The 26,921-nt window shown below is 39.9% G+C and overlaps 1 protein-coding gene across 1 annotated transcript in view; it reads right to left on the bottom strand.

Annotated features, from left to right (window-relative positions):
* CTNNA1 (catenin alpha 1) overlaps nt 1-26,921 on the bottom strand; it is a gene marked incomplete at its 5' end in the record, with an annotated part of 117,221 nt that overhangs the window by 23,188 nt on the left and 67,112 nt on the right. Inside the window, one exon of the mRNA XM_032847546.1 lies at nt 8,602-8,694. Coding sequence (XP_032703437.1) covers nt 8,602-8,694 — 93 coding nt within the window. The remainder of the gene's footprint in view (nt 1-8,601; nt 8,695-26,921) is intronic.

The raw sequence follows: 26,921 nt of genomic DNA, 5'->3' as shown, positions 1-26,921 counted from the left end.
TAAAGCCTCACTTCATGCTTCTATTTAAATGCTATGACTGTTACCAGAAAGATGAGATAGCAAAGCTAAAGAATTTATTTATGCTTTTATTTAATATTTAAAAGAAATAAATATTTCTCACTTCTTGGAAAATATCCCATATTTCCAAATAACAATGGGAGAAGTCAGTTCATAAATTTGACTACCTTACTTCTTTATTTAAGTATACTTACACAGTGTTAGGTAAATCCATAAGGAAAACACCAAAATACTAGTAGAAAAATGGGGGAAAGACATGGGACAGCCTACCTAAGATGAACCAAAAATCACCAACAGAAATTAGGGGAAAAATTTACTCACAAATCAAAGAAAAAAAAATTTGTGTGAGTTAATATTTTTGCTCAATAAATTTGCAAAAAGCCCCAAACCAGACACTACAACCACAGTGAATATCAACTTTTAAAATGCTGCTGTTGACTGTGTTGAAAAGGATATCCTTGTCTTGTTTCTGATTGTAGGGGGGAAAGGCTCAACCAGTTCCCACTAAATATTATATTCCACCATTAAGGATGAAGATATCAGGCTGAGCTGAGCAAATTCTCTTCTGCTTTACAAAGAGTTCTTTCTTTCTTTCTTTTTTTTTTTTTAGGCCTTGATGTTAGATTTTGTCAAATACGTCTTCTGTTTTATTTCCACTGTTCTGGCTATTTTTTTCCTATCTCATTTGCTACCTTGTCTTCTTCCGCTAACGGTAAAGTTCCTCAACGTTCCATCTTAACACGACCTTCTCTCCTTTTTCTGCACTCCTCCCTTCATAGTGAGTAATTTCATCTAGTTTCATTACTGCATACCACTTAGATGTCAACTACTCCCACATCTCCTACCTAGACCATTCATTCTAACTCCCCACTCATATCCGTGCTGCAGACTGAACAGCTCCACTCAGATGTCTCACAATTTCCTGCTCCCAATCATGCTGAGTGGTCTTTCTTTAAAATTCTTGATCACTCAAGATGCATAATGTTGGGGACATTTCCTTAGTCCAGTCAGTCTCCTTCTTTCAGGTCTGGGCTCTAAATTAGTATTTGTTTCACACTTTCTTCTCAAACCCATAACACACCTGAGAGCATCCTCACTCTCAGCTTGTAACTCTGCTGCTTCATATTTAAGTGGAAAGGTGCATGCAATCAGAAGACAATGTCCATAGGTTCCTACCACTGCACCTACCCACCTACCTGCACCTGTGCCACATACTGTCTTAACCTTTTAAAAAAAACAGTGTGCACTCTAGAGTATGCTCACATGTCAAATCAACCTTTCTTTCCACCGGTCCCCTAGATTTCATTTGGTCTTCCCTACTCCAGAACATTTCTCCATTCTATATTATCAATAAAGGTATCAGTATCTATACTGGGATTTTCTTATGAATTCTACTGATCATGTAGATTATCTATATTCCTTTCTATATTATCAATATTTGATACTGGTAATACTACCCTGTAGTATCAATATTTCCCCTTTACTGGACTATTTCCTAATTCTATACTATCAGTATTTCCCTCTATTCTATACTGTCACTACTTCTCTACTGACTATTTTTCATCAAGTAGACATAAAAACATGCTATTACAGGGGCTTCTGGGTGGCTCTGTCGGTTGGCTGTCTTTGACTCTTGGTTTTGGCTCAAGTCATGATCTCAGGGTTCTGAGATCACGGCCTCCATCAGGCTTCTCACTTAGAGGGGAGTCTGCTTGATATCCTCTCCCTCTGCCCCTTGCACACTCACCCAACACACACACACTCTGTAAAATAAATCCGAAAAAAAAAAAAGAAAAAGAAAAAAAAGAAAACCATGCTATTATAGCTTCCGACTAAAAATAAAAAATAAGGAACACTCTCAATCCCATATCCACCTCTTGCTACCACCCCCCGTCTCTATAAACATTACCTAATAACCTGAAAGAGCTGCCAACATGCCAAACTCAATCCCTCTCTTCTCTCCTGAACCCACTCCAGTCAAGCTTGTGTCTCCTCAACTCTACCTAGACTTCTTTTGTCCAAAGTAACTTATGACATCTACATGTTGCTCAAGGATAAATTCCCAGTTCACTTTTTACAACCATTTGACATGAATGAACACCGTTCCTAGACACACTGTTTTTCACTTGGCTTCCAAGGTAAAACCAGCTTCTGGTGTTCTTCTGGTCTTACTAACCCTTCAATCTCCACTGCTGGACATTGCTCACCTCCCAAAACTCTAAATGCTAGAGAACCCCGTTTTAGTTCCTAGACCTTTTTACTATAGATATGGGCATTCTATTAATGAGTACATTCAGGCTCAGGCTTTAAGCATCATGTATGTACTGATTAGTCTCAATTTATACATCCTGTCCAGAACTGTTCCTTGAATTGCACTTAGTATCTTGCATATCTAATTACCATGTCCAAAACTGAGCTCCTCAATTCTTCCCTTAAACCACTTTCCCTATTAAAATAAATGACAGTTCCATCCTTCAAGCTACTGAGACTGAAAATCCTGATTTCTCCCTGGCTCTTCTCCTTTCCTTTCACTTCACTTCTAATCATTCAGTAAATTCTATCAAAATACACACCGACTCTAACCAGTGCTCACCATGTCCACTGTCCTCTTTCATGGATTAGTACTGTAGCTTCTGTTTCGCTTTCCTATTGCTGCTATAACATACTATTATCAAAGTAGTTTAGCTTAAAACAACACAAAAATGTATTATCTTAAAGTTCTGGATGTCAGAAGTCTAACTTGGATCTTAGACAGCTAAAATCAAAGTTCAGCAGACCTATTCATTTTAGAGGCTCTTGGGGGGGAATCCAGTCCTACTCCTGGAGGATGCCCACATTCCTCTGCTTGTGGCCACATCACTCCAACTCCTTCTTCCACACTCAGAGTATCTTCTCAGATGCTGAAACCTTTGCCTCCTGTGTATTAGGACCCCTGTGATTATACTGGGGAGCCACCTGGGTAATCTAACTAGATAAAGATTCTTAAGTTTTTTTTTTTTTTAAACCTTTGAAAAGTCCCTCTGCCATAAAAGGTAATTTTTATAGGTTTTAGGAATTAGGAAATGAACATTTTTGGTAGAGGGGAAGAAGAGATTATTCTACTTAACACAGTCTCCTGAGGAGTATTTCTGCTTTTATCCCTCCCGACAAACGTCATGGAGACTGTGTTCAAACCTAAGTTAAATCATGTCAATCCTCTACTCAAAATCCTTCAATGGCTTCCCATGTCACTCAGAGTAAAGAGCCAAAAGCCTTACCATGGCCCTAAAAGGCCCCAAACCACATGAACTCATTTCACCCACTTGATCAAAGCCTCTGTGTTTGCTATTCACTCTACCTGCAGTGCTCTCCCCTCAGGTACTCTCCACGGCCTGCTGGGTTATATCCTCCAGATATGCTTCCTCATATCCTCCAGAATGCTTCTAAATCACATTCTCAGTGACATCTTTCCTGACCTTCCCGTACTATCTAACACACCCATTAGAATTTGTGGGATGCAGCTAAAGCAGTGCTTTAAGACAAATTTATAGCATTAAATGTTTAAGTGTGACATTAGAAAAGAACCTATCAAATCAATTATCTCAATGTTTTGAACTTCAGAAACTAGAGAAAGAAGGGCAAATTAAACAGAAAGCAAGTGGAAGGAAAAACAGAGTAGTAATTGATGCAACATAAATTACCAAACCTCACTCAAGAAGAAACAGCCTTGAATTTGAATCTGTAACAGAAACTGAATTGTTAAAAACCTTCCCACACAGAAAACTATAGGCCAAAAGACTTCATTGGTAAATGATCCCCAACATTTAAAGGACTAATACCTGTTACACAGACTTCAAGAAAACAGAAGAGAAGGAAACACTCTCCAAATGTTAGGATATGGAAATCAGATTCTATGAGAAAAGAGAAGAGACCAGTATCCAAACACAAGCCCTACAAGGAGAGTGCATCCCCTCTGGCGGCCTGTTACTGCACAGCCCTGTCAGAGTGAGTGGAAGTGGGGTGGGGGCAGGCAAGGGACAGAAACTTAGTCAGAAGCATGTCCTTCAAGGTCTTCTGTGAAAATGCTCTGAAAGAAAAGATTAGACAATATAAAAAATGGAAGAATGAGCTGGTTCAAAGACAGATGGTCTTCTCATTGTGAAATAATAGATGAGTGAGAGCTGAGGTCACGGTACCATGGCCTGTATGCCTTGGATGCTCCTTTAAGAGCTATATATTTTCTCACCACGATAGGCCAGGCCTGTGTGGATTTGTGCTTATTTGATGCTTGTTAAGCCTGTCAGCCACAAAAATGATCAGTGTTCCCAGAAGCACAAAGGGAAAAGCGGCAATATAGAAGATAGATCTAAGGAGGCACAAGAAAGAATAGGCAATTTTAGAAGTTATTTCTCTAGTTAGTGAGAAGTACAAGAAAGAAAAAAGAAAGAAATGCAGATAAACAGTGGCTTCAAATACTTAATTCAACCTTGTGTAGATTTCCAAGAAAGGCCACACATTGAAACCAGGCTCTATGAATTATTAAAGGGCCAGCTCTGTATTAACCTAAACGTACAATGCTCATTCTCGCAAATGAAGTAAGAAAAATAAAATATTAAGTGAGATCATCTCCAAAATGCCTTCCTACAATTTTAAAGACGCAATTGTCAGAAACATTCTTCTTTTGCTTTTTCCTTTTGTTCCCCCTAGCCAGCAACAAGCGAACTAACAAGTGAAATATATTAAGCAGCTACCATGGACTAAGACTTGGGAGCGTTCACAAACAAGACATGTCAAAGATATGTGGGGTACAGACTGAGACCTTTCCTCAAAACAGCTGGGCTTTTTCCTTATAAAAGCATGTGAGATTAGGGCTCTGTGTTCAGATGGAAGCAGGTCTTGCTCCTGATGAAGAGAGAGTGCAGCCACAGAGTAGAAGGCAGTGCAGGCAGAGACAGATGACCTACTTCCTTTCTTACAATAGCAAATCACCAAAAAATGCGGTGCATTTTTTTTTAAATCCCCCAAGCAATGAAAAAAAGCCACTTTTCAGGTTACTTCCTCAACTTTAATTAATCTCAAATATTTGAACTTAATGTTGTTTAGATGCTAAAAAGTGAGTAATTCAGATTAGCTCCCCTTTCCAAAAGTTAATCTGCCCTTGGGTGGACTGAAAAGTGGGGGGTGGGGGGGGAAGCTCCTCTAGAGGCTCCATCTATCATCTCTCCCCTTTAGAAAGAAAAATAAGGTCTAGGAACCAACTCCAAACTGTACGTGGGGGCCAGAGAAAAGCAGCCCCCAGGAAGTCACACAAGGAGGGCATCCCCAGCACAGGGACCTGATTTCTAAATGCAAGAGCCTGTGTGTGAGGCACAGAAAACAGCCTGGAAACGCCTCATAGGTACTCCATCCTCGGGCCAGATACTGACAGCAGCCTCGCCACAAAGAAAGATACACTCTAATAAAAACCCCATCTTAAACTCCTGGTGAACTACCTCACTGAGTTGATTAACTTGCCTAGACTCTGTTTATCCACAAACCAGTGACTATGGAAAGGAACACCTCAGCGCTAGGGCCCTCGTGCTAGAGGTCACTGCCCAAATAAGGATGAAGAGTAAAGAAAAGGCCCCACTGAAGGCCCTCCTTCCCAGAGGGATGGCCACCTGCATCTTTGAAGAAGAGGCCCTTTGGGCATGCAACACATGAGCCAGAGTAAGCCAGATGCAGTCCCAGAAAAGTTGACAATAGTCCAAGATTTTCAAAACTTTTTCATTAGTTACCTATCATTTAAAAAGGAGACCTGAGAAATAAATCTGAATTGTTGACTTCTCTTTAAAAATAAGGAAAGGAGGGGGCGCCTGGGTGGTTCAGGTCAGGATCCCACAGTCCTGGGATCAAGTCCCGTATTACATCAGGCTCCCTGCTCAACGGTGAGCCTGCTTCTCCCTCTCCCACTCCCCCTGCTTGTGTTCCCTCTCTTGCTGTTTCTCTCTGTGTCAAATAAATAGATAAAATCTTAAATAATAATAATAATAATGAAAGGAGGGATGCCTGGGTGACTCAGTCAGTTAAGCGTCTGCCTTCAGCTCAGGTCATGATCTTGATGCAAGCCCCGCTTTGGACTCACCGCTCGGTGGGGAGTCTGCTCCTCACTCTCTCTCTGCCCTTCTCATGCTTTCTCTCTCTTTCAAATAAACAAAGTCATTTTTAGAAATAATAAATAAAAATAACAAAAGGAGGGGCGCCTGGGTGGCTCAGTCAGTTGGGCATCTGCCTTCAGCTTGAGTCATGATCACAGGATCCTGGAATCGAGTCCCGCATGGGGCTCCCTGCTCAGCAGGAAGCCTGCTTCTCCCTCTCCCTCTGCCTACCACTCCCCCTGCTTGTGCTCTCGCTCTCTCTGACGAACATGTCAATAAAATCTTTTTAAAAATTAAAAAAAAAGGGGCGCCTGGGTGGCTCAGTGCATTAAAGCCTCTGCCTTCGGCTCAGGTCATAATCCCAGGGTTCTGGGATCGAGCCCTGCATTGGGCTCTCTGTTCAGCAGGGAACCTGCTTCCCCTCCCCACCTGCTCTGCCTCTCTGCCTACTTGCGATCTCTGTCTGACAAATAAATAAAATCTTAAAAAAAAAAAATTAAAAATTAAAATTAAAATTAAAAAAAAAAAAAAAGAAAGAAAATAAAGGACCTGGCAACAATGGTCTGGAGTGAAATTGCCCTGCCTCGTGTAGAAACACCACACAGTACTCAGTCTGTCACTGCCATGCCTGCAAACGCCAGCTCCATTTGCCTCAAGGAGCATGCTCAGCCTGGCTTCTGAGCATGAGTAGAAATGAGCCTAGGCCAGGGTCTAGGAGAGAAGAAACACACCTAGAGAAATGCTTTTATCCAGAACACACAGTCAATACCAAGTGTGGTCTGGGTACTGTTCTAGGCCTACTTCCCTTGAGGGTGTGTCCTAGTAGAAGAAAGGAAACTACCCAAGAGAGAAGCAATGATCTCAATAGCAAACGCAAACCAGCACACCACAGCCCAGCCACACATGATTTATGCCCACCATCGTTTCATTAGATCTACTAGACTCTCCAAGAGATTTTTCTCCTAGGCCTTAAGATCATTTATATAAATAATCTTGGTAGGTGTGATCAGCGTATGTTACCATCTGTTTCAGCTGATATGTGAAAGCATTGTCACTTTTCAAGCATTTCAAAACCAAATGGAGAGCTAAAGACATTAAAAACAAAGTGCTGATAGGGTAAAATGGCAAACTTGAGGAAAAGAGGCCAAATCTTAGAAATCTACTTTAAATTTACTTCATAAAATTTGGTCATCATGAACTTTCTACATGTGACCGAATCCACTGTGCTTCTATCTTTATAGTTACCAGATTCCCACCAGATTTCACAACGGGATTAAAACTGTGAAGATGTCCATCACGTAATATAGATTTATTCCGTGGCCCATCACACTACTGTTTAGACAAAGCAACTCTCATTGGCACATTACATCCACATAGGTAAGAGGAGAACAAAGAACAAATTCCCTAACTAACCTGTGCACCAGTCAGGATCCCAGATAAACAACCAGATTATCCCAGATAAACTCACCATGGTGGCCTATCCTGAGTATCAGGAATTGTTTACATAAGACCTCAACATATTTTAACGCTGGCTGCAGACATAACACAGAAACTTCATTACTGGGACCTGTCTTCTGTTACTCCAGTTCCTCTGCTTTGTTTCCTTCTATCTGGCCACTGCCATCTGGCAGGACATCTCGAGAGTGAATGTAAATCCTCAGAGTATGCCAATAAGGCAGTCTCTACGTGGGAAATCAGAGGCAGCGTCTTCCATGGGAAACAGCACTTGTACTGCTTAAGAACACCTGTGGCTGTCAAAGAGCTTCAGGCATAGACACAGTCCATTCCCCTCACAGGAGGCAGGCAACACACTGTGCATTTAACAAAGTTACTGTTCTTCTATGTGCTTCTAAGTCTTTTTCCAGATGCTTAACCTAGCCTAATCGCCAGTCTTCCAATATGCCATTATAAATGGAGAAAAGTTCTCAAGCTTTTAATTCAGTAGCTGGCTGAATTACATTATTAATATCCGTATCGGGACATACTTTAGGACATTACAGAGTAACGATTCTAGCTCTTGAATCTTGTTCTCTCCAACACAGAAATCCAAATTCCAGGCATTAAGGAGGAGCACAGGCGGGTGGCTGTTTCTAGAGTCAGGTTCACGAAGTACCTACCCTAACTGCGGGACTGCCAGATGTTACAAATGGCCCTCTCTCAAGGAATGTGCAGATCAAATAGTGTGGTCACTACCCCCTCCATTTGCCAGCAGTTAAAAGACACTATGCATTTTTAATGAAGGGCAAGAGGACAGTAACATGTGATGCCCCAGGGAAATGTCACTTGAAGTTAAACACAAATATCTCCAAGCTACATGAATTCTGGATCAGTGTTTTATACCCCAAGACTTCAATGTAAAGTCCTAAAAACAAAACTAAAAAAACAAAACAAAACAAAAAAACACCTCATTTTCACCTAACTGAAATCCAGTTGGGTGGTACAATAAACATTCCCGGTCATACCTTACCTGAGGACAGAGGGCTTCTAGCTGGCTTGCTGACATTCGAACAAGTTTTACACCTTCTTCATTGTTTGAGATGGAACAGGCCAAGTTGGCAACCTAGAAGAAGGAACACCATGAAAAGATCTTTGAAGATTTTTCTTTTGAAGGCTGAAGAAAACACATGTATACCTACTCCCAGCCCTGGTCTTCTACGGAACACACGCCAAGAGCACCAATGGTGTTTTATTTTTCACAGATTGATTACGTACTTCAGAGGACAAACAGATTTTTTTAAAATCTCTGTGCCAGATCATCCAAGCAAAAGATCAACAAGGAAATAAAGGCCTTAAATGACACACTGGACCAGATGGATATCACAGATATATTCAGAACATTTCATCCCAAAACAACAGAATACACATTCTTCTCTAGTGCCCATGGAACATTCTCCAGAATAGATCATATCCTCGGTCCTAAATCAGGTCTCAACCAATATCAAAAGATTGGGATCATTCCCTGCATATTTTCAGACCACAATGCTCTGAAGCTAGAACTCAATCACAAGAGGAAATTTGGAAAGAACCCAAATACATGGAGACTAAACAGCATCCTTCTAAAGAATGAATGGGTCAACCAGGAAATTAAAGAAGAATTGAAAAAATTCATGGAAACAAATGATAATGAAAATACAACGGTTCAAAATCTGTGGGACACAACAAAGGCAGTCCTGAGAGGAAAATATATAGCGGTACAAGCCTTTCTCAAGAAACAAGAAAGGTCTCAGGTACACAACCTAACCCTACACCTAAAGGAGCTGGAGAAAGAACAAGAAAGAAACCCTAAACCCAGCAGGAGAAGAGAAATCATAAAGATCAGAGCAGAAATCAATGAAATAGAAACCAAAAAAACAATAGAACAAATCAACGAAACTAGGAGCTGGTTCTTTGAAAGAATTAATAAGATTGATAAACCCCTGGCCAGACTTATCAAAAAGAAAAGAGAAAGGACCCAAATAAATAAAATCATGAATGAAAGAGGAGAGATAACAATTAACACCAACGAAATACAGAGAATCATAAGAACATATTATGAGCAACTCTATGCCAACAAATTTGACAATCTGGAAGAAATGGATGCATTCCTAGAGACATATAAACTACCACAACTGAACCAGGAAGAAATAGAAAGCCTGAACAGACCCATAACCAGTAAGGAGATTAAAACAGTCATCAAAAATCTCCAAACAAACAAAAGCCCAGGGCCAGATGGCTTCCCGGGGGAATTCTACCAAACATTTAAGGAAGAACTAATTCCTATTCTCCTGAAACTGTTCCAAAAAATAGAAATGGAAGGAAAACTTCCAAACTCATTTTATGAGGCCAGCATCACCTTGATCCCAAAACCAGACAAGGATCCCATCAAAAAAGAGAACTACAGACCAATATCCTTGATGAACACAGATGCAAAAATTCTCACCAAAATACTGGCCAATAGGATTCAACAGTATATTAAAAGGATTATTCACCACGACCAAGTGGGATTTATTCCAGGGCTGCAAGGTTGGTTCAACATCCGCAAATCAATCAATGTGATACAACACATTAATAAAAGAAAGAACAAGAACCATATGATACTCTCCATAGATGCTGAAAAAGCATTTGACAAAGTACAGCATCCCTTCCTGATCAAAACTCTTCAAAGTGTAGGGATAGAGGGCACATACCTCAATATTATCAAAGCCATCTATGAAAAACCCATCGCAAATATCATTATCAATGGAGAAAAACTGAAAGCATTTCCACTAAGGTCAGAACACGGCAGGGATGTCCGTTATCACCACTGCTATTCAACATAGTACTAGAAGTCCTAGCCTCAGCAATCAGACAACAAAAAGAAATTAAAGGCATCCAAATCGGCAAAGAAGAAGTCAAACTATCACTCTTCGCAGATGATATGATACTATATGTGGAAAAGCCAAAAGACTGCACTCCAAAACTGCTAGAACTGGTACAGGAATTCAGTAAAGTGTTAGGATATAAAATCAATGCACAGAAATCAGTTGCATTTCTCTACACCAACAACAAGACAGAAGAAAGAGAAATTAAGGAGTCAATCCCATTTACAATTGCACCCAAAACTATAAGATACCTAGGAATAAACCTAACCAAAGAGACTAAGAATCTATACTCAGAAAACTAAAAACTACTCATGAAAGAAATTGAGGAAGACACAAAGAAATGGAAAAATGTTCCATGCTCCTGGATTGGAAGAATAAATATTGTGAAAATGTCTATGCTACCTAAAGCAATCTACACATTTAATGCAATTCCTATCAAAGTACCATCCATTTTTTTCAAAGAAATGGAACAAATAATCCCAAAATTTATATGGAACCAGAAAAGACAGCGAATAGCCAAAGGAATATTGAAAAAGAAAGCCAAAGTTGGTGGCATCACAATTCCAGACTTCAAGCTCTACTACAAAGCTGTCATCATCAAGACAGCATGGTACTGGCACAAAAACAGACACATAGATCAATGGAACAGAATAGAGAGCCCAGAAATAGACCCTCAACTCTATGGTCAACTAATCTTCGACAAAGCAGGAAAGAATGTCCAATGGAAAAAAGACAGCCTCTTCAATAAATGGTGTTGGGAAAATTGGACAGCCACATGCAGAAAAATGAAATTGGATCATTTCCTTACACCACACAAGAAAATAGACTCAAAATGGATGAAGGACCTCAATGTGAGAAAGGAATCCATCAAAATCCTTGAGGAGAACACAGGCAGCAACCTCTTCGACCTCAGCCGCAGCAACATCTTCCCAGGAACATCGCCAAAGGCAAGGGAAGCAAGGGCAAAAATGAACTATTGGGATTTTATCAAGATCAAAAGCTTTTGCACAGCAAAGGAAACAGTTCACAAAACCAAAAGACAACTGACAGAATGGGAGAAGATATCTGCAAACGACATATCAGATAAAGGGCTAGTGTCCAGAATCTATAAAGAACTTAGCAAACTCAACACCCAAAGAACAAATAATCCAATCAAGAAATGGGCAGAAGACATGAACAGACATTTCTGCAAAGAAGACATCCAGGTGGCCAACAGACACATGAAAAAGTGCTCCACATCACTCGGCATCAGGGAAATACAAATCAAAACCACAATGAGATACCACCTCACACCAGTCAGAATGGCTAAAATTAACAAGTCAGGAAATGACAGATGCTGGCGAGGATGCGGAGAGAGGGGAACCCTCCTACACTGTTGGTGGGAATGCAAGCTGGTGCAACCACTCTGGAAAACAGCATGGAGGTTCCTCAAAATGTTGAAAATAGAACTACCCTATGACCCAGCAATTGCACTGCTGGGTATTTACCCTAAAGATACAAATGTAGTGATCCGAAGGGGCACATGCACCCGAATGTTTATAGCAGCAATGTCTACAATAGCCAAACTGTGGAAAGAACCTAGATGTCCATCAACAGACGAATGGATAAAGAAGATGTGGTACATATACACAATGGAATACTATGCAGCCATCAAAAGAAATGAAATCTTGCCATTTGCGATGACGTGGATGGAACTAGAGGGTATCAAGCTTAGCGAAATAAGTCAATCGGAGAAAGACAACTATCATATGATCTCCCTGATATGAGGGAGAGGAGATGCAACATGGGGGTTAAGGGGATAGGAGAAGAGTAAATGAAGCAAGATGGGATTGGGAGGGAGATAAACCATAAGTGACTCTTAATCTCACAAAACAAACTGAGGGTTGCTGGGGTGAGGGGGGTTGGGGGGGTGGGGTTATTATGGACATTGGGGAGCGTATGTGCTATGGTGAGTGCAGTGAAGTGTGTAAACCTGGCGATTCACAGACCTGTACCCCTGGGGAAAAAAATATATGTTTATAAAAAATAAAATTAAAGAAAAAAAAAAAACAAAAAACCACAAGCATAGGGTCGCCTGGGTGGCTCAGATGGTTAAGCGTCTTCCTTCGGCTCAGGTCATGATCCCAGGATCCCTGGATCGATCCCAGGTAGTCAGGCTTCCAGCTCAGTGGGGAGCCTGCTTCTCCCTCTCCCTCTGCCACTCCTCCTTCTTATGCTGTCTCTCTCTTTCTCTCAGATGAATAAATAAAATCTTGAAAATAAATAAATAAATAAAACACAAACATTAAAAAAAAAATCTCTGTGCCATTGTACATACCTGTAATAAAGGCCACACTTTAAGCTGGTGGCAGAAGCTTAGAGATTTTAAGGCATGTAACTCAAGGTTTTACATGTGCTCGAATCTGCCTGAACAACAGCTTCAGAAAGAGGTTCTCATGGTGCGGACAAATGAGAAAAGCTAAAGAACCAAGGGCATCGGGAAAGAATAGTTGGTATCCTCAAATAAAAATATACTATGCAGCTGTTCTTGAAGAAAAGAAATAGAGATTCTGAGTTGCTATTCTCATGTGATGGGTGAATGGATGCTTACTAAGCCAAAAGGAGTTTTATTTGAACATAAAGCTATTTTTCACATAAGGAAATAGTATTAAGACGAAATCAAGATGTGCCCAAGGCCATCTTCCTCAGAAGCGTATGAAGTAACAGGGCTGATGTTCCACAGTTAAGAGCAGAACTGTCCTTTGAGTGGGTTCTCGAAAGCACTGACAGCTGGCCTCTTTCCTGAATGGTACCGCTTCATTTGAAATAAAATCCTATCCTTCCTATCTGAGTATCTTTGTCACACTGCTCATGTATCCAGAAACAATCTTTCCAGGTTGTGTCATACTTGCTCTCCTGCGGACCACTGGGGCTGAGAAGGCTGCTCTGGAGCAACTGTGAGGGACGTGATCACTTACCCCTGTTTCTAAATGAACAGGCTTCCCAATACCATTAGCAATGCCAAGAACCAAATGAATACACAGTGCTAAGACACATCTTTCCCCCAGTTGCAAATTGAGTTATGAATGACAAAGGCGTAGGCAGCTGAACATCAGAGGCACTTTCTGGGAGCTTAAATGCCAGAGTAAACAAGGGCAAGGGCAATAACCTTTGATTTTCACTCCTCCACCCAACATAAGCACATAAAGGCATAAGAAAAATTACATATTATTACGGCAGTTGTTTGCAGTAGTATGGTTAGGGATTATCAGCTTTCTGTAAGACTGCTATCAGAATCCTAACCATAAGAAACAAAAGAACATGCAATTTAAAATATAACATGCAAGGAAGTGAAAAATGAAGCCAGATCCTTAATGTTCAGGGACTTCAAAATCCCACAAAGAAATCCCATTTCTACTGCCCCTAAAGATTACAATTCTACTTTCTAGTATCATCTGGATCTGGGCAAAGAGACAATGGTCTTCATGATCATAATACATAGCTAGAGTTGATTGCAGACTTCTATTAGTTTGTTTCAAGTTACTGCAGGGCCACCCAGGTGACTCAGCCAGTTAAGCATCTGACACTTGATTTTGGCTTAGATCGTGATCTCAGGGTTGTGAGATGGAGCCCCAAGTCGGGCTAAGTGCTCGGCGCAGAGTCTGCTTAAGATTCTCTCTCTCCCTCTGCCCCTCCCCCATTTTCTCCCTCTCTTAAAAAATTATTACAAAATATGACCAAAACTATATTTTATAGAATACAAAACTCCTAAAAATAATAATCCCTCAAATGTAGAATTTATGATGCTACAGTGAAGGGAAAAGCTTAAATAGGATGTATTCATGAATCTGTAACTCCCATTGCTTCAATTCTTTAAGAAGGCATTACGAAAAACAAATATAAAATTTGAGGTTCATCACTGAATTAGTAGTTTGGGACTAACAAAGATTCCTGGTGAGGTGAGCATATTAAGACCTAGTACCCCTGCCCCACTCCTGCCATTTGGGAGGCCAGCCAAGTGTTAAATTCAGGAAGGTCTGTCACTGTGTTTCTATCTTCTACTGTCTAGTCACAACTACCACAATTTTATTTCAATTTGTACTCTCCAATTTTATGAATCTGTAAAAACTAGAAAAACACTTAAATTAAGAAGCAAAGATTATGTAGACTATCACCCACTGCAGATCAGACACCTGAGGATGGGTGTGTGGCTGAGGCTGAAATGGGTAAGTTCTGTAAATCATCTTCCTGTTTCCTGATACAACACCGAACAAAATAAAGGTTATGGAAGACTTGTTCTTTCTTTTAAAACATTACTTGAGATGCTTTCTGATGTACTGCTGAAGCAGTTATGCTCTACATGAGTACACTGCCTGTTTCAGGAGGCCACCCTGCCTGGCTGAGGAGGAAGAAGCGGGCGCCTGTCACTGACAGTCTTCTCCAGATGAATGAGCTTCTATTCACCCTCCAGGGACAGGGCTACTCACTTCTAACAATGACAAATGTGCAAATGCAACATCTCAACCATAGCTCTCTGAGAAGCTGAGAGGCTAACCTCATATACTAGTGCCAGGCTTGAAGACAGTGAAAGCAGAGAGTGAGAAGACGGGCTTTCTAAATGTCTCCTGGGGCTCTAAAAATTTGGAAGAACAACTGATTCTGAGACTGAAGAAGATTTGGAAGTTTGAATCAAAAATACTCAGCAGCTCGCTTGTAGAGAACCTGGTAGAGTGCTGCACAGTACCTCTAGATTTGTGCTGAGAATAAATGATTGCATCTCTGCCACCACGGTAACTTGTGTATTAACAACTTCATCTTTCATTTCTGCTAATCCAAGAAGTGGGCTAAGACTGACACTATCTATAACCACTAGCTTTGAAATCATGAAGGCCTCTTGCATGGCTGATGCCTACATTGCGTAAATTTGGACCTCACAGAAGAGCAGAAAGTTTCAGAAAACCAGCAACTCCCTGATTTTAAATTTAAAAAAAAAAAAAAAAAAAAAAAAAAGCTCTGGATTTTTGCTAGTTTCAGGAGTAGTGCAGTAACAATCTGTGCTGTGGAGAAAGAAAAATCTCAAAGCCAGGCTGTATCAGTCAACAAACAGGACATCTGCACACTGCAGAAAAGACTTTTCAAACATTTAGGAAAACCCTACCTTTATACTATATCTTCTTTTCTGAAATAAAATTTATGAAGTTCCTTAGTGGAAAAATACCCCATTTAGACAGCATTTTGTCTATTATAACATGTGTTGATGACTTTAAATGAAGTTGAAATTTGTTTAAACTCAAGCACAAGTTGTTCCCACTGTCATGAGTAACTGCTTCTCACTGATATTTGGCTAAGTTGCTTCACTGCCCCTTACTCTGGACCGTGTGAAGAAGTTAAGATTTATTTTTGTTCTTGGTAATAAATTAATCATTTATTAATGACCCAACAGCCTACGCCTACTTTGTCAGAGTAAAACAAGTGAGAAGAACTTTGGAAAAGGCAGCTTTTAAGTCTACATAGTGATACCACAATCATAATGCTGAAGAGGAGGAAGTTCAAAACCTAAATTACTTGCCGTTGATGCTTTTCATCAAGCAACCACCTGAATTTTCCTCTTCAAAATGGCTGAGTCTGAACTCTCAAAAAAGGGAAAAAATAACAATAACTCAACTTCCCAAGTCTGTCATGCATTAAGTAGTCCCAACTGCACATCATATAAATTTCAGAACCACTCAAATTTCTACCATTTACTCCCAAATCTCTAAGGGAAATGATGATGGAACAGAGGATAAGCTACCAAAAAGTGAAGCATGCATGGATGATAGAAAAATTCCAAACTGGATTGTGGGAATGGCTGCATACTTCCGTAAATTTAGTAAAAAAATCACTGAATTGTATAGTTAAAAGGGGTGAGGGTGAATTTTACAGTCTGTAATTTATACCTCAAAAATGTTGTTGTTAAGGCAGAGCCAACCCGGTAATTAATTAAGGAAAATTATCAGAGGCTAGATATGAGAAAGCAGAAATTCAAAGAGGAAAACGCAAGCACTGAAAACAGTGTTTATACAAGGGTGGGGAACGGAGCAATGGAGTACGCGCCATTGTGTGATCAGAATTTGGGTTTTTAGTGGACCAACAAAACCATTGCCCTCACAAAGTAAATGCCTCTGATTTAGTCATATATTAGCGGTATGCCTAAGCAACTAGGAGAAGCAAATATAAATGGAAATTTTCCATTTATATTTCCATCTAGATGGAAGATAACTTAAACCCAGGCCTCAAAGAATTCTCATATGCATAATGCCAGGAATCTGAATTTACAATAAAAAACGCAGAAGTACCCAAGGAGATAAGCTATCTTGGGCAGGAGTAAGCAAAAACAATTGTGTAATCAGATCCATAATGATGGCAGATACTCAAATGACCAAAACCAGAGTCTTAAAAAGTGTTTTTTATGTTAACAAAAATAAAAGAAAGTATACAAAGGAAAAATACACTAAAAAATGACCAGGCATACTAGAGAAGGATCAAAGTAGAACTCCAAGAGAAAATTAATAACTTCCACACCTTCTAGAAGTCTAGAGTAATACTGACTAAATACTGATGGAAAGAAAATTACTAACCTATAGAGTTAAACTGAAGAAATTATTCAGAAAAACCAAGAAATTTTCATGATATGGAAACCATACACAAAAACAAGAGATGTGCAATTAGACTGAAAGAGAATACTATTCAACTATGAAGGATGCAGAAGGAAACACAGAGAATGGGAAAGGAGCAATAGTGAAAGAGATTTCGGTTAAACAATTTTCAGAGTGGAGGAAATATAAATTTCACATTTGAGAAGACCAATTTTAAGCAGGGTGAATAAAAAGAAATCCATACCTGGACATCCTACAGTGAAGCTTTACAACAACAAAGATAAGATTTTTAAAACAGCCACAAAGTTAATACAAATTATTCACAAAGTAAGCTCAGTGAGACTGAATGCTGACTTCTCAAGAGCAACAACTAGAAGCCAGAAATGGGGAAAAAGTATCTTCAAATCACTTGGCAGGGGAGTGGACATGGAAGAGATCATCCTAGGACTGTACACTCAACGAAATTATTTTTCCTAGATTTGGCGCACAATAAAGACATTAAGACAAACAAAACAAAAAACAACCTAAGAGCATTTACTCCAGAAAGAACTTCCCTACCCCAACTAAAGCAGTTTATAAGAAAAATGCTTCAGGAAAAAGGGAAGTAATTCCAGACGGAGGGTTTAACAACATGCAAGAAATAATGAGAAGCAATGAAAATTATGTCTCAGATCAATTTAAGCAAAGTTGAAAAAATGAATACAGCAACATTAATGGGGCTAAAACTTAACCAAAGTATTGGACAACAGTGATATTTGAGTTGGAGAATGATGGAAGTGGAAGCATTCTAAGATTCTGACATTGTTTCACAAGAGGAAAAGATACTGATTAACCTCAACCTCTGAGTTAAACATGCATGCTCTAATATCCACAGTTACTACTAGTAAAACAGACTTTACCACTTCCAAACAAGAAGGGATAAAAATAGGAGGTGAGAGGACTCAATCAATCCAAAAGAGGAAAGATAATCAGAAACAGAGAAGGAGGGATGGAAACAGGGGAAAGAAGAAGAGAAGAAAATGCAATGTTAAAAATGAATCCACATGTCATAACAGTAATGAAATGTGTATGTACAAAAACTCTCTAACTGGGAAAAAAAAACCCTGCTAAACTGAGTAACAATAAGTAAACATATACTCTTTATAAAATACATTTAAAACATAAACAAAGATTGTATAATATTTTAAAAAAGAAAGGAGGGCACCTGAGTGGCTCAGTCATTAATTATGACTTAATTAAATTAATTAACATTAATTAATTGAAATTAATTAACCCCCCTCTCTCTGCCTAATTGTGATCTCTCTCTGTCAAATAAATAAATAAATAAAATCTTTAAAAAAAAAAAAAAAAAAGCTTTCGTTGTAAATCACCACCCAGATGATAGAGTAATCATTTCCATTTACTTGGTTATCATATGGACCACTAAAGTTCCCTATTTCTATCTAACTGCCTGAATAGTCTATCAGTACTGATAGGGTGTCTGCCTAAACATCAGCTCATCAGCTCTACCGAGGAGCAAACAGGAAGTCCTATACTCTTTCTGGAGCAGGATGAAGATTGGGCGTGCTTCCTGTGTCATTCCTATCAATGTTCCAAGAGAAAAGAATCCTGATGTTCGTTGAGAACAAGGTTCATCTACTGCCTTCTCTAGACCATCCCAAAATCTGACTACATAGTTAAGCTCAGCAAAAAACACTAGTTTGGGGTATGAGGTGTTTAAAAAAAAATAGTACACACAAGACATTTCTGTTTTGCAGACTCAAGCATATGAACTTGCAGAACTTTGGTAATGTGGGCAGGTCAAGCTCAACAGGCTTACTAAATTCTTCTGGAATCCAAGGTCAGCATTCCCCTCAAGAACACCAACTTCTTTAAACATGCTACAGTCCTAGAAAACTGAAGCTTCATTTAATTTGCTATTTACAAGAATTTCAGTCTACAGTATTATATAGAAGCACTGAGAAAATGCTGAAGATGTCACAGGTGGATCATATAAGGTTAGTATTCTATTCAAATACTCCTCACAGAGCCTTCTTCAAGGCTACTTTACTGCGCATTATCAACTAAACCACACAACATAAGTAATAATGCAGATTATTCATCTGCAGTAAAAATACACATTTCAAGCCAATAAAGTCCTAGATAATGGGAAATACTTTGGGGTATGGGTAGTGCACAGGGCAGTGCAACACGTAGTGATAATCCAACTCAAAATCATACCAATTACATTTACTTATTGGTTGGTTTGTTTAAGATTTTATTCATCCATTTTTGAGAAAGAGAGACAGAGAGAGAGAGGAGGAGGAGGCAGAGGGAGAATCAGGCTCCCTACTGAGCAGGGTGTCCGATGCAGGACCTGATTCCAGGACCCTGTGATCATGACCTGAGCAGAAGGGAGACATTTAACTGAGACACCCAGGGACCCTACTTTTTGGTTAATACACAAAATAATGAACAAGATGTATCTCACTGTAGCAAGTTCATTATATTAAGAGACCCATTTTAATGCAATGTCTGGGGTTGAGGGGAAAGGGATACTAAGTGATACATAGTTTTTATAGGTAAGATTTCATGAATGGCATTTTCCCGATTTCACTCTTAATTTATGAAATTGAAAAAGAACTCAGAAGAAAGCAAAATTAAAAGGGAAAACATTGCTCCTTAGCTATTAGGCTGCTCAGAGCCGAAGGAGCTAGACAAAGAATGAAGCAATTAAAAAAGGACACATGGCTATTGCATTATTGACAAAAAGGTTAATATTTCTGCAAAATAATTTTTTTTTACCTCAATACACTTTAAATTGAAGAGAAATATACAGAAATCATTAACCTGATATGGGAGAAAGAGTCAAGTATAAAAGGTGTTATCATCACCCAGAAGCACAGCCTTGCCCTCTCATAACAAGATGAAAGAAAAGCCCTCAGTGCTATGCGGTAGAGCAGAATATGGTGAAAAGAAGCATCACCCAGCTCACCGCCCTCAGCTCTTGGTCCCTAACTCAAAGACCTTGGGGACACACCTCTATGCACCTTTCGCATAAAAAAGGGGACTTCGATACCTTGTGGTAATGGATTCCACTGACAAATGTGATATGAGATAGGCAGAGGTCCTAACCAAAACCTGAGAAAAGAAGTCAAGAACAACTTCACAGCAAACACTCCATTATTTGCTTTTTCAAATAAAACAGAGTATAACTGAGTGAGTATCCAACTGGCAGCCAGCCCTAAACATCCTTCCAGACACTGACTGTGTGCACACAGAGAGACTGGAAAAACCTTAAGAGTCAGTATATGGTTTCTATTCTTTAAACCAATCTTGTATTTCCATAATGTGATATCCAAAGAAGGCACCACAAAAGGTTTCCATTTTTAAGTGTGTGTTATCCCTAATACTACTCAGAAACTATTTTATTTGAAGCAACTTTACATGACACCCCAAATTAAAGCATAACCTTTTTATACTATTTTACTTGGTCTGGAAAGAAAATGTTTCTATTAAAGCAATAAATAAGACTTCCAAAAACCAAGTTATTAGCAAGTGCCAACACATCTGCTCCAATTTTATTTTGGTCATGTATTTAAACGCTACTTAAACAGTTTTAGCTCAGCTTCCATTTAAAATGCTGATAAAATGGTTAACTTTTTTCACATATCATCTCAACGTCATTTGTATCACATTATACAAAATAAACAGACTATATAAATTATTTTGATTGTCTTTCTCGCTTTCTAGTAGAACATAACTCTTATGGGGGTGAGGATTTTTGTTCCATTCATTACTACCTCCCTAATGCCTAGAACAATGACTGGAACATAACAGAACAGTATGTCTGTCATAAGAATCGATCACAATTTTTTTTCTCCCTCAACTATAGAAAATTTGCTTTGGGTTTCTTTTTTTTAACATTTTTATTTTTTTGAGATTTTATTTATTTACTTGATAGAGAGAGAGAGAGAGAGAGAGAGCGCGCCTGCACAAGCAGGTTGAGCAGCCGGCAGTGGGAGAGGGAGAAGCAGACTCCCCACTGAAGAGGGAGTCCCATGTGAGGCTCAATCCCAGGATGCTAGGATCAAAACCTGAGCTGAAGACACATGTCCAACCAACTGAGCCACCTAAGAGCCCCCCCTGCTATAGGTTTTTCAAATGTTTCAGGACCTATTCAACTGTGGCTTTCTAGCTAACAAACAAAAATATTTCTCAAATCAAGTCACCTCATCTTTGAAAAGTTTACAAATTTTCCCCTTCATCTTCGTATCCCCAAAAATCTTACAATTCATCCCTTTATGTACACATTATAAAGAATGATGCATTGTGATGTTCTTTTGTATAAACATTACAAATACTCAGGCTCAATATCCATGATGTTCAGTCATAATATACAGCTCTGAATTTCTCAAGGTCCAGTCCTGAGACCAGGGAATGAGAATCCTAGGGGGCGGTGGTCCAGGGATCTGAAGGTTGAGCAACTCAGTAACTTTACTGTTTATTACCTGAGAACTAGTATTCATTCATTTATGTAGTAGTTAGTGAGTACCTACTATGTTTCAGGCAATGTTCTAGGCCCATGTTCTCAACAAACTTACATTCTAGTGTGAGGTGGGGAACACAGAAATAAAACGAAACAGACCTAATAATTTCAAAGAGTGAAAAATGTTACAGAGGCTATAAAATAGGCGATTGGGTTAAAAAAATGGTGGAAGTTGGAATGGAGGGGATGAGGGATCCAGGAGAGCCTCTATGCAGAGGAAATATGTGAACAAAAGCCTACGGGGTAAGAGGATAAGTGGACAGAACATTCCAGGCAGAGGGCCGAGGGAGTGCTGACAAGTCTGGGTTCACTTCAGTGCTGAAGAGTGTATTTTCTAATACCCAGTTTAGTGATCACATGTGAGCAGAGTGCATCTAACGCCAAGGAGCAGCTACCATACAGTAACACCACCCAGGTGTTCATGCAGAAGATTTTTTTAAAAGGTGGTAGTGGTGGGGCAACAGACCACAAAAAGAGAAAGAGAAAAACCAGAAGCAGATCAAAAGGCAGGCAGCATACCTTATGGACCACAGTTAAGAATGTGGGGCACTTTGGTGGCTCAGTCGCTTCAGCGCCTGACTCTTGGATCCCACTCAGGTCATGGTCTCAGAGTCATGAGATCGAGCCCCACATCAGGCTCTACACTCAGCGTGAAACCTGTGTAAGATTCTTTCTCTCCCTCTGCCTCTGTCCCTTCTCCCCTGCTCCCACTCGTGTGCACACACACGCACACTCTCTCTCTATGTAAATAAATAAATCTTAAAGCAGCAGCAGCAGCAGAAGAATGCACGTTTTAGGATTTTATCTCAAGTGTGCCTAGAAAGCCACAGTTAAATGGTTCCTGAAGCAAAGAAATGATGTGATCTGATTTAAAGGGGTCATGTTGGCTGCTCTACAAAAAGAGACTAGAGAGGGACAAGAGTGCAAGCACAAAAACCAGCAGGGAGGCAGTGGCAGAAGTCCAGTGAGACAGGATGGCTCGGACTAGGGAAATGACCGTGGAATAAAGAAAGACAATGATATGAGAACTTGTAGATTAAATAGGGAACATGAGGTGAAGAAGAAAAATTAAGGATGACTCCTATTAATTTTGGCTTAAAAAACTGGGTGGAATAAAAACCACCCAGAAAAACAGAAAACAAAAAACAAGGCTGTTTATGAAAATATTACATGTCATAATGAAAGACTAAAACAATCTAAATAACCTAATATCCAGCGGTAGGGGACTAGTTAAATAAATGGACCAGTATGCAATCAACAGAAATACTACAGATGACTACTTCATAACACAATAAAATGGCTCTGATATCGCAAGCAGGAGGAAAACACATTACATCATAACAAATTACGGTATCATTTACCTCAAAAAATAAATCAGTGTATCCATTTTGTATATTTTTTTAAAAAGTCAACCCACACATAAATTAAGTATAAATCTACTCCAAAATGTTACTCCTTCTTCTTTGTGCTTTTATTTTCCAAAATTCTTTAAAATGAACTCGTATTTTTTTATAATTTTTTTTTAAAGCTGCATTTTTAAATGGCAGTATCCCTAAACCACACCCATCTAAACTGGCACTTCTTTTCCTCCTCAGGTACCTCCTCTATAGGGATGCTTTCAGAAACTCCTGTAGTATCTCTAGTATTGGGATATGAATGCATGAGCAAATGAGTACTGTTGCCACAGAATGACCCCGGACAAACTCTAACTCATGAGAGTTTTACATTGGGTCTGGATCCCTACTACAACAATTTCACAGCATCCCCAAATGGTTCTGGGAAGAAGCCTGGCTTCACTGCAGTGCTGAAGAGCGCATCCTCTAACACCCACAATCAGACTACCCGATTTAGAGATCAAATGTGAGAGGAGTGCATCTAAGCCCACAGAATGGTTATCTGATATACAGCAGCACCCAAATATTCATGGGGAAAATTGGGGGGAAAAATTATTGGACAGCACATTAACAGAATCTCCCAGCTGCTTACAAGAATATAAACTATGATTCCTATAGGTATCCCAGTATTAATAGGGTGATCACAGAAATTACCGAAAAGGATATAAGGAAATAATGTAGACACGTTTTATCCAAATAATTTAGAGAGCAAGATAAAAACAAGGGGATTCTAAACAGGCTGAACTGCCAACTATATATTAAGAATTGTTCAATCAAGAGAATGATTTCTAGGGGCAAGCTATAAGGTTCTTGGAATTTAAAAATTTTTGAGTAGCCACTAAAAACAATGAAATTAGCAAAAGTAATTTGCTAGGTTTTATTTCCTTCCTCCCTTCCCTCCCTCTCTCTCTCTCTCTTTCTCTTTTTTTAAGATTTTATTTATTTATTTGTCAGATAGAGATCACCAGTAGGCAGAGAGGCAGGCAGAGAGAGCGGGAAGCAGGCTCCCTGCTGAGCAGAGAGCCTGATGCGGGGCTGGATCCCAGGACCCTGGGACCATGACCTGAACCAAAGGCAGACGCTTTAACCCACTGAGCCACCCAGGCACTCCTCTTTCTTTTTTAAAAATATTGAGACAGAAGGAGACTGAGCAGGAAGCCTGACTGGGACTTGACCCCAGGACCCCGGAACATGATCTGAGCCAAAGGCAGACACTTAGCTGACTGAGCCACCCAGATGCCCCTAATTTGCTGTTTTTAATCCCAAGTTATTACATTTTAACATGTAATCAATATAAAAAGCTAATGAGATATTGTCCATTCTTTTCCCATACCACGTCTTTGAAATTGGGTTTGTGTTTACACTGACAGCTCCTCTCAATTTACATGTGCAAGGCAGTAAACAAAAAAAGAGAGAGAAAAAGAGCAGCAGCTCCAGAAAAGGAGATTGCGGCTCCCCTTTCCTGACAACCAGAGAACCTAGCAAAGTCCCCCTACAGAAGCAATCCACAAAAATATAAATAACAATGCATGTATGTTACAAAGAAGGGGGATTTACAAACCAGAATAAGAATCTACGTTTCTACGAAAAGAAAACCCACTCACTGTGAAGAGATGGACCCAATTCCTGAAGAACAGAAAACCTAGTTCCCAAAGGGGAGAACCTCCAGGGAAAAGAAGAACAGTGCAAGAACCAGGTAAGTAAAATGGTAAGTCACCGGGTAAACGGCCACACAGGATGCAGTAAAGCTACAGAAAACAAACACCAGCCTTGTCTTACCTCTTCTATTCTATATGGCTTTATTGCAGAAGGGCCATCTACCTGAAAACAAGGTATCCCACATTCCTTCAAGATGGGGAGGTGTTGTATAATAAAGAATGTCCAGTCTTTGTCTCAGTTTCCTGAAAGGAAACTTCCATTAAGTTCAGTTAATAATAAGAATGTCTTTGTTATTCAACACTGGCCCTGAGAGTTTATGCTAATGAGGTAACTCCTGATGGGCCCCTACGTATACACTGTCCTGAGTTCTAGTTGTTGTTCTAGCACATTATCAGACCTCAAGGGGGCCAAGGGAAGCCCCCAAATTTGTAGCCAGTTAGTCAGAAGTATGGGCAGCCTGGGGACCCTCCAAACTTGTAGCTGCCATTTGAAATGGAGCAGTCATATGAGGAAGGATCAGGGAACTCCTAAATGTAAAGTCACTTGGGTGAGAAGAGATTGTGGCAGCTTGCACCTACAGTGAGAGCAATATTGTTGGGGATCATGCCCTTTTACCTGGGGGGTTTGTGCTAACTGCAGATGGTTAGCACAGAATTTTACTTCAATATTTCATTTTATTTTATCTTACTTATTTTTTACTGCAGTATTTTAAAAAGTCAAGCCGATCTGGCAGAATTCTCAGGGGCTGCAGAATCTGAGCCCCACCTTTCCAGCTAGTATCACTAGCCCTACTCAACTTTCCCACATACTCTGACTTTCCCTAAACGCTCAGGAAAAACTACAAAAGGCCACAAAAACCAAAGTCAGCTGACATTTACTCCAATTTAAGAGGGAACTAATGCAACTAAAAGAAGTAAAGAGATTCAGCGCAACAATCAAAATGAAGTATTTCCCCTTTGTTTAAAACCAGGCCCTCACTAGTTCAGTGCTCATCATAATGTAAAAGTGCAGGGTAGAGAAGCCTTGTCACTGAAGAATAAAGTTCTGCCTTGAGTCAAGAATTTTAGGCTTCTACAACACTTTAAATACTCATTTCCTTTTCAAGCACATGTGCAGTTATATACCCTAGTATCTCTATTACCATAAATGAAATTCAACTGTTTGCAGAGTCACACTACAAAGTCTTTAGTTATGCCTTGAGCAATAAAAAGGATGTCATTTATAAGTATGGTGGGGTGACAGGGGTGAGATACGGGTCAGAAGTGAGTTGTGATAGAGAACACCAAACTCCAAACTCAAAGGGGCCTTTGGTTAGTGAAGTTCAGAATGAAATAAAAAGTAGAAGCAAGGTCTCCAGAGCCACCAGGTCCACATAATGTTTGCACTGTCCACTATGCTAGCAAGCTCAAAAGGCACAGCCCTCACTGCTGGAGGACCTTAGGCAAGTTACTTAACCTTTCTACGCCTCCATTCCCTTACCAAGAAACTTAACCTTTCTACACTTCACTTCCCTTACCAAGAAACACCATATCCACCAGATATGGTGGAAAATGCACCATATCTGCACATGCCTGGTTGTACAGCAAGTGTCAGTTGTGTTGGACGAGGCTGACAGAGCAGGACCACATAAAAAGCCCTCCAGCACTAGAGACAAGGGCTTGCCCTCTGAGGTTCAGGGACCACAACGAGCCCTTTCCTGTGCCACTACCGGTTACCCTAGGCCTTGGGCGGACAGTGTCCTTGCTTTCTGCTTTACAGGCATACTTTTTTTTTTTTTTTTTAAGATTTTATTTATTTATTTAACAGAGATCACAAGCAGGCAGAGAGGCAGGCAGAGAGAGAGAGAGGGAAGCAGGCTCCCTGCTAAGCAGAGAGCCTGACGCGGGACTCGATTTCAGGACCCTGAGATCATGACCTGAGCCGAAGACAGCGACTTAACCCACTGAGCCACCCAGGCGCCCAACAGGCATACTTTCTAATATGTAGGCTACTTATAGGAGGTTGGCTTCCTAAAGGAGGGTTTGGAGGTTACACCTCATGCTACCACGTGACTATGGCGAACAAGACTATGCTTAATGGAGACACAAAATGATACTCTTCTGATTTTAATTCCAAAGGAATCATTAACTTGAATATAAGACTGACCTATGACCCACAGCTATATGGTCAACTAATCTTTGACAAAGCAGGATAGAATATCCAATGGAAAAAAAGACATTCTCTTCAACAAATGGTGTTGGCAAAACGGGACC

This window comes from Lontra canadensis, unplaced genomic scaffold (assembly GCF_010015895.1).
Source record: "Lontra canadensis isolate GAN:19392208 unplaced genomic scaffold, GSC_riverotter_1.0 scaffold189, whole genome shotgun sequence".
Taxonomy (NCBI): Eukaryota; Metazoa; Chordata; class Mammalia; order Carnivora; family Mustelidae; genus Lontra; species Lontra canadensis.
Note: the sequence above shows the minus strand (reverse complement) of the source record. Positions and strands in the feature narration are given on the sequence as shown.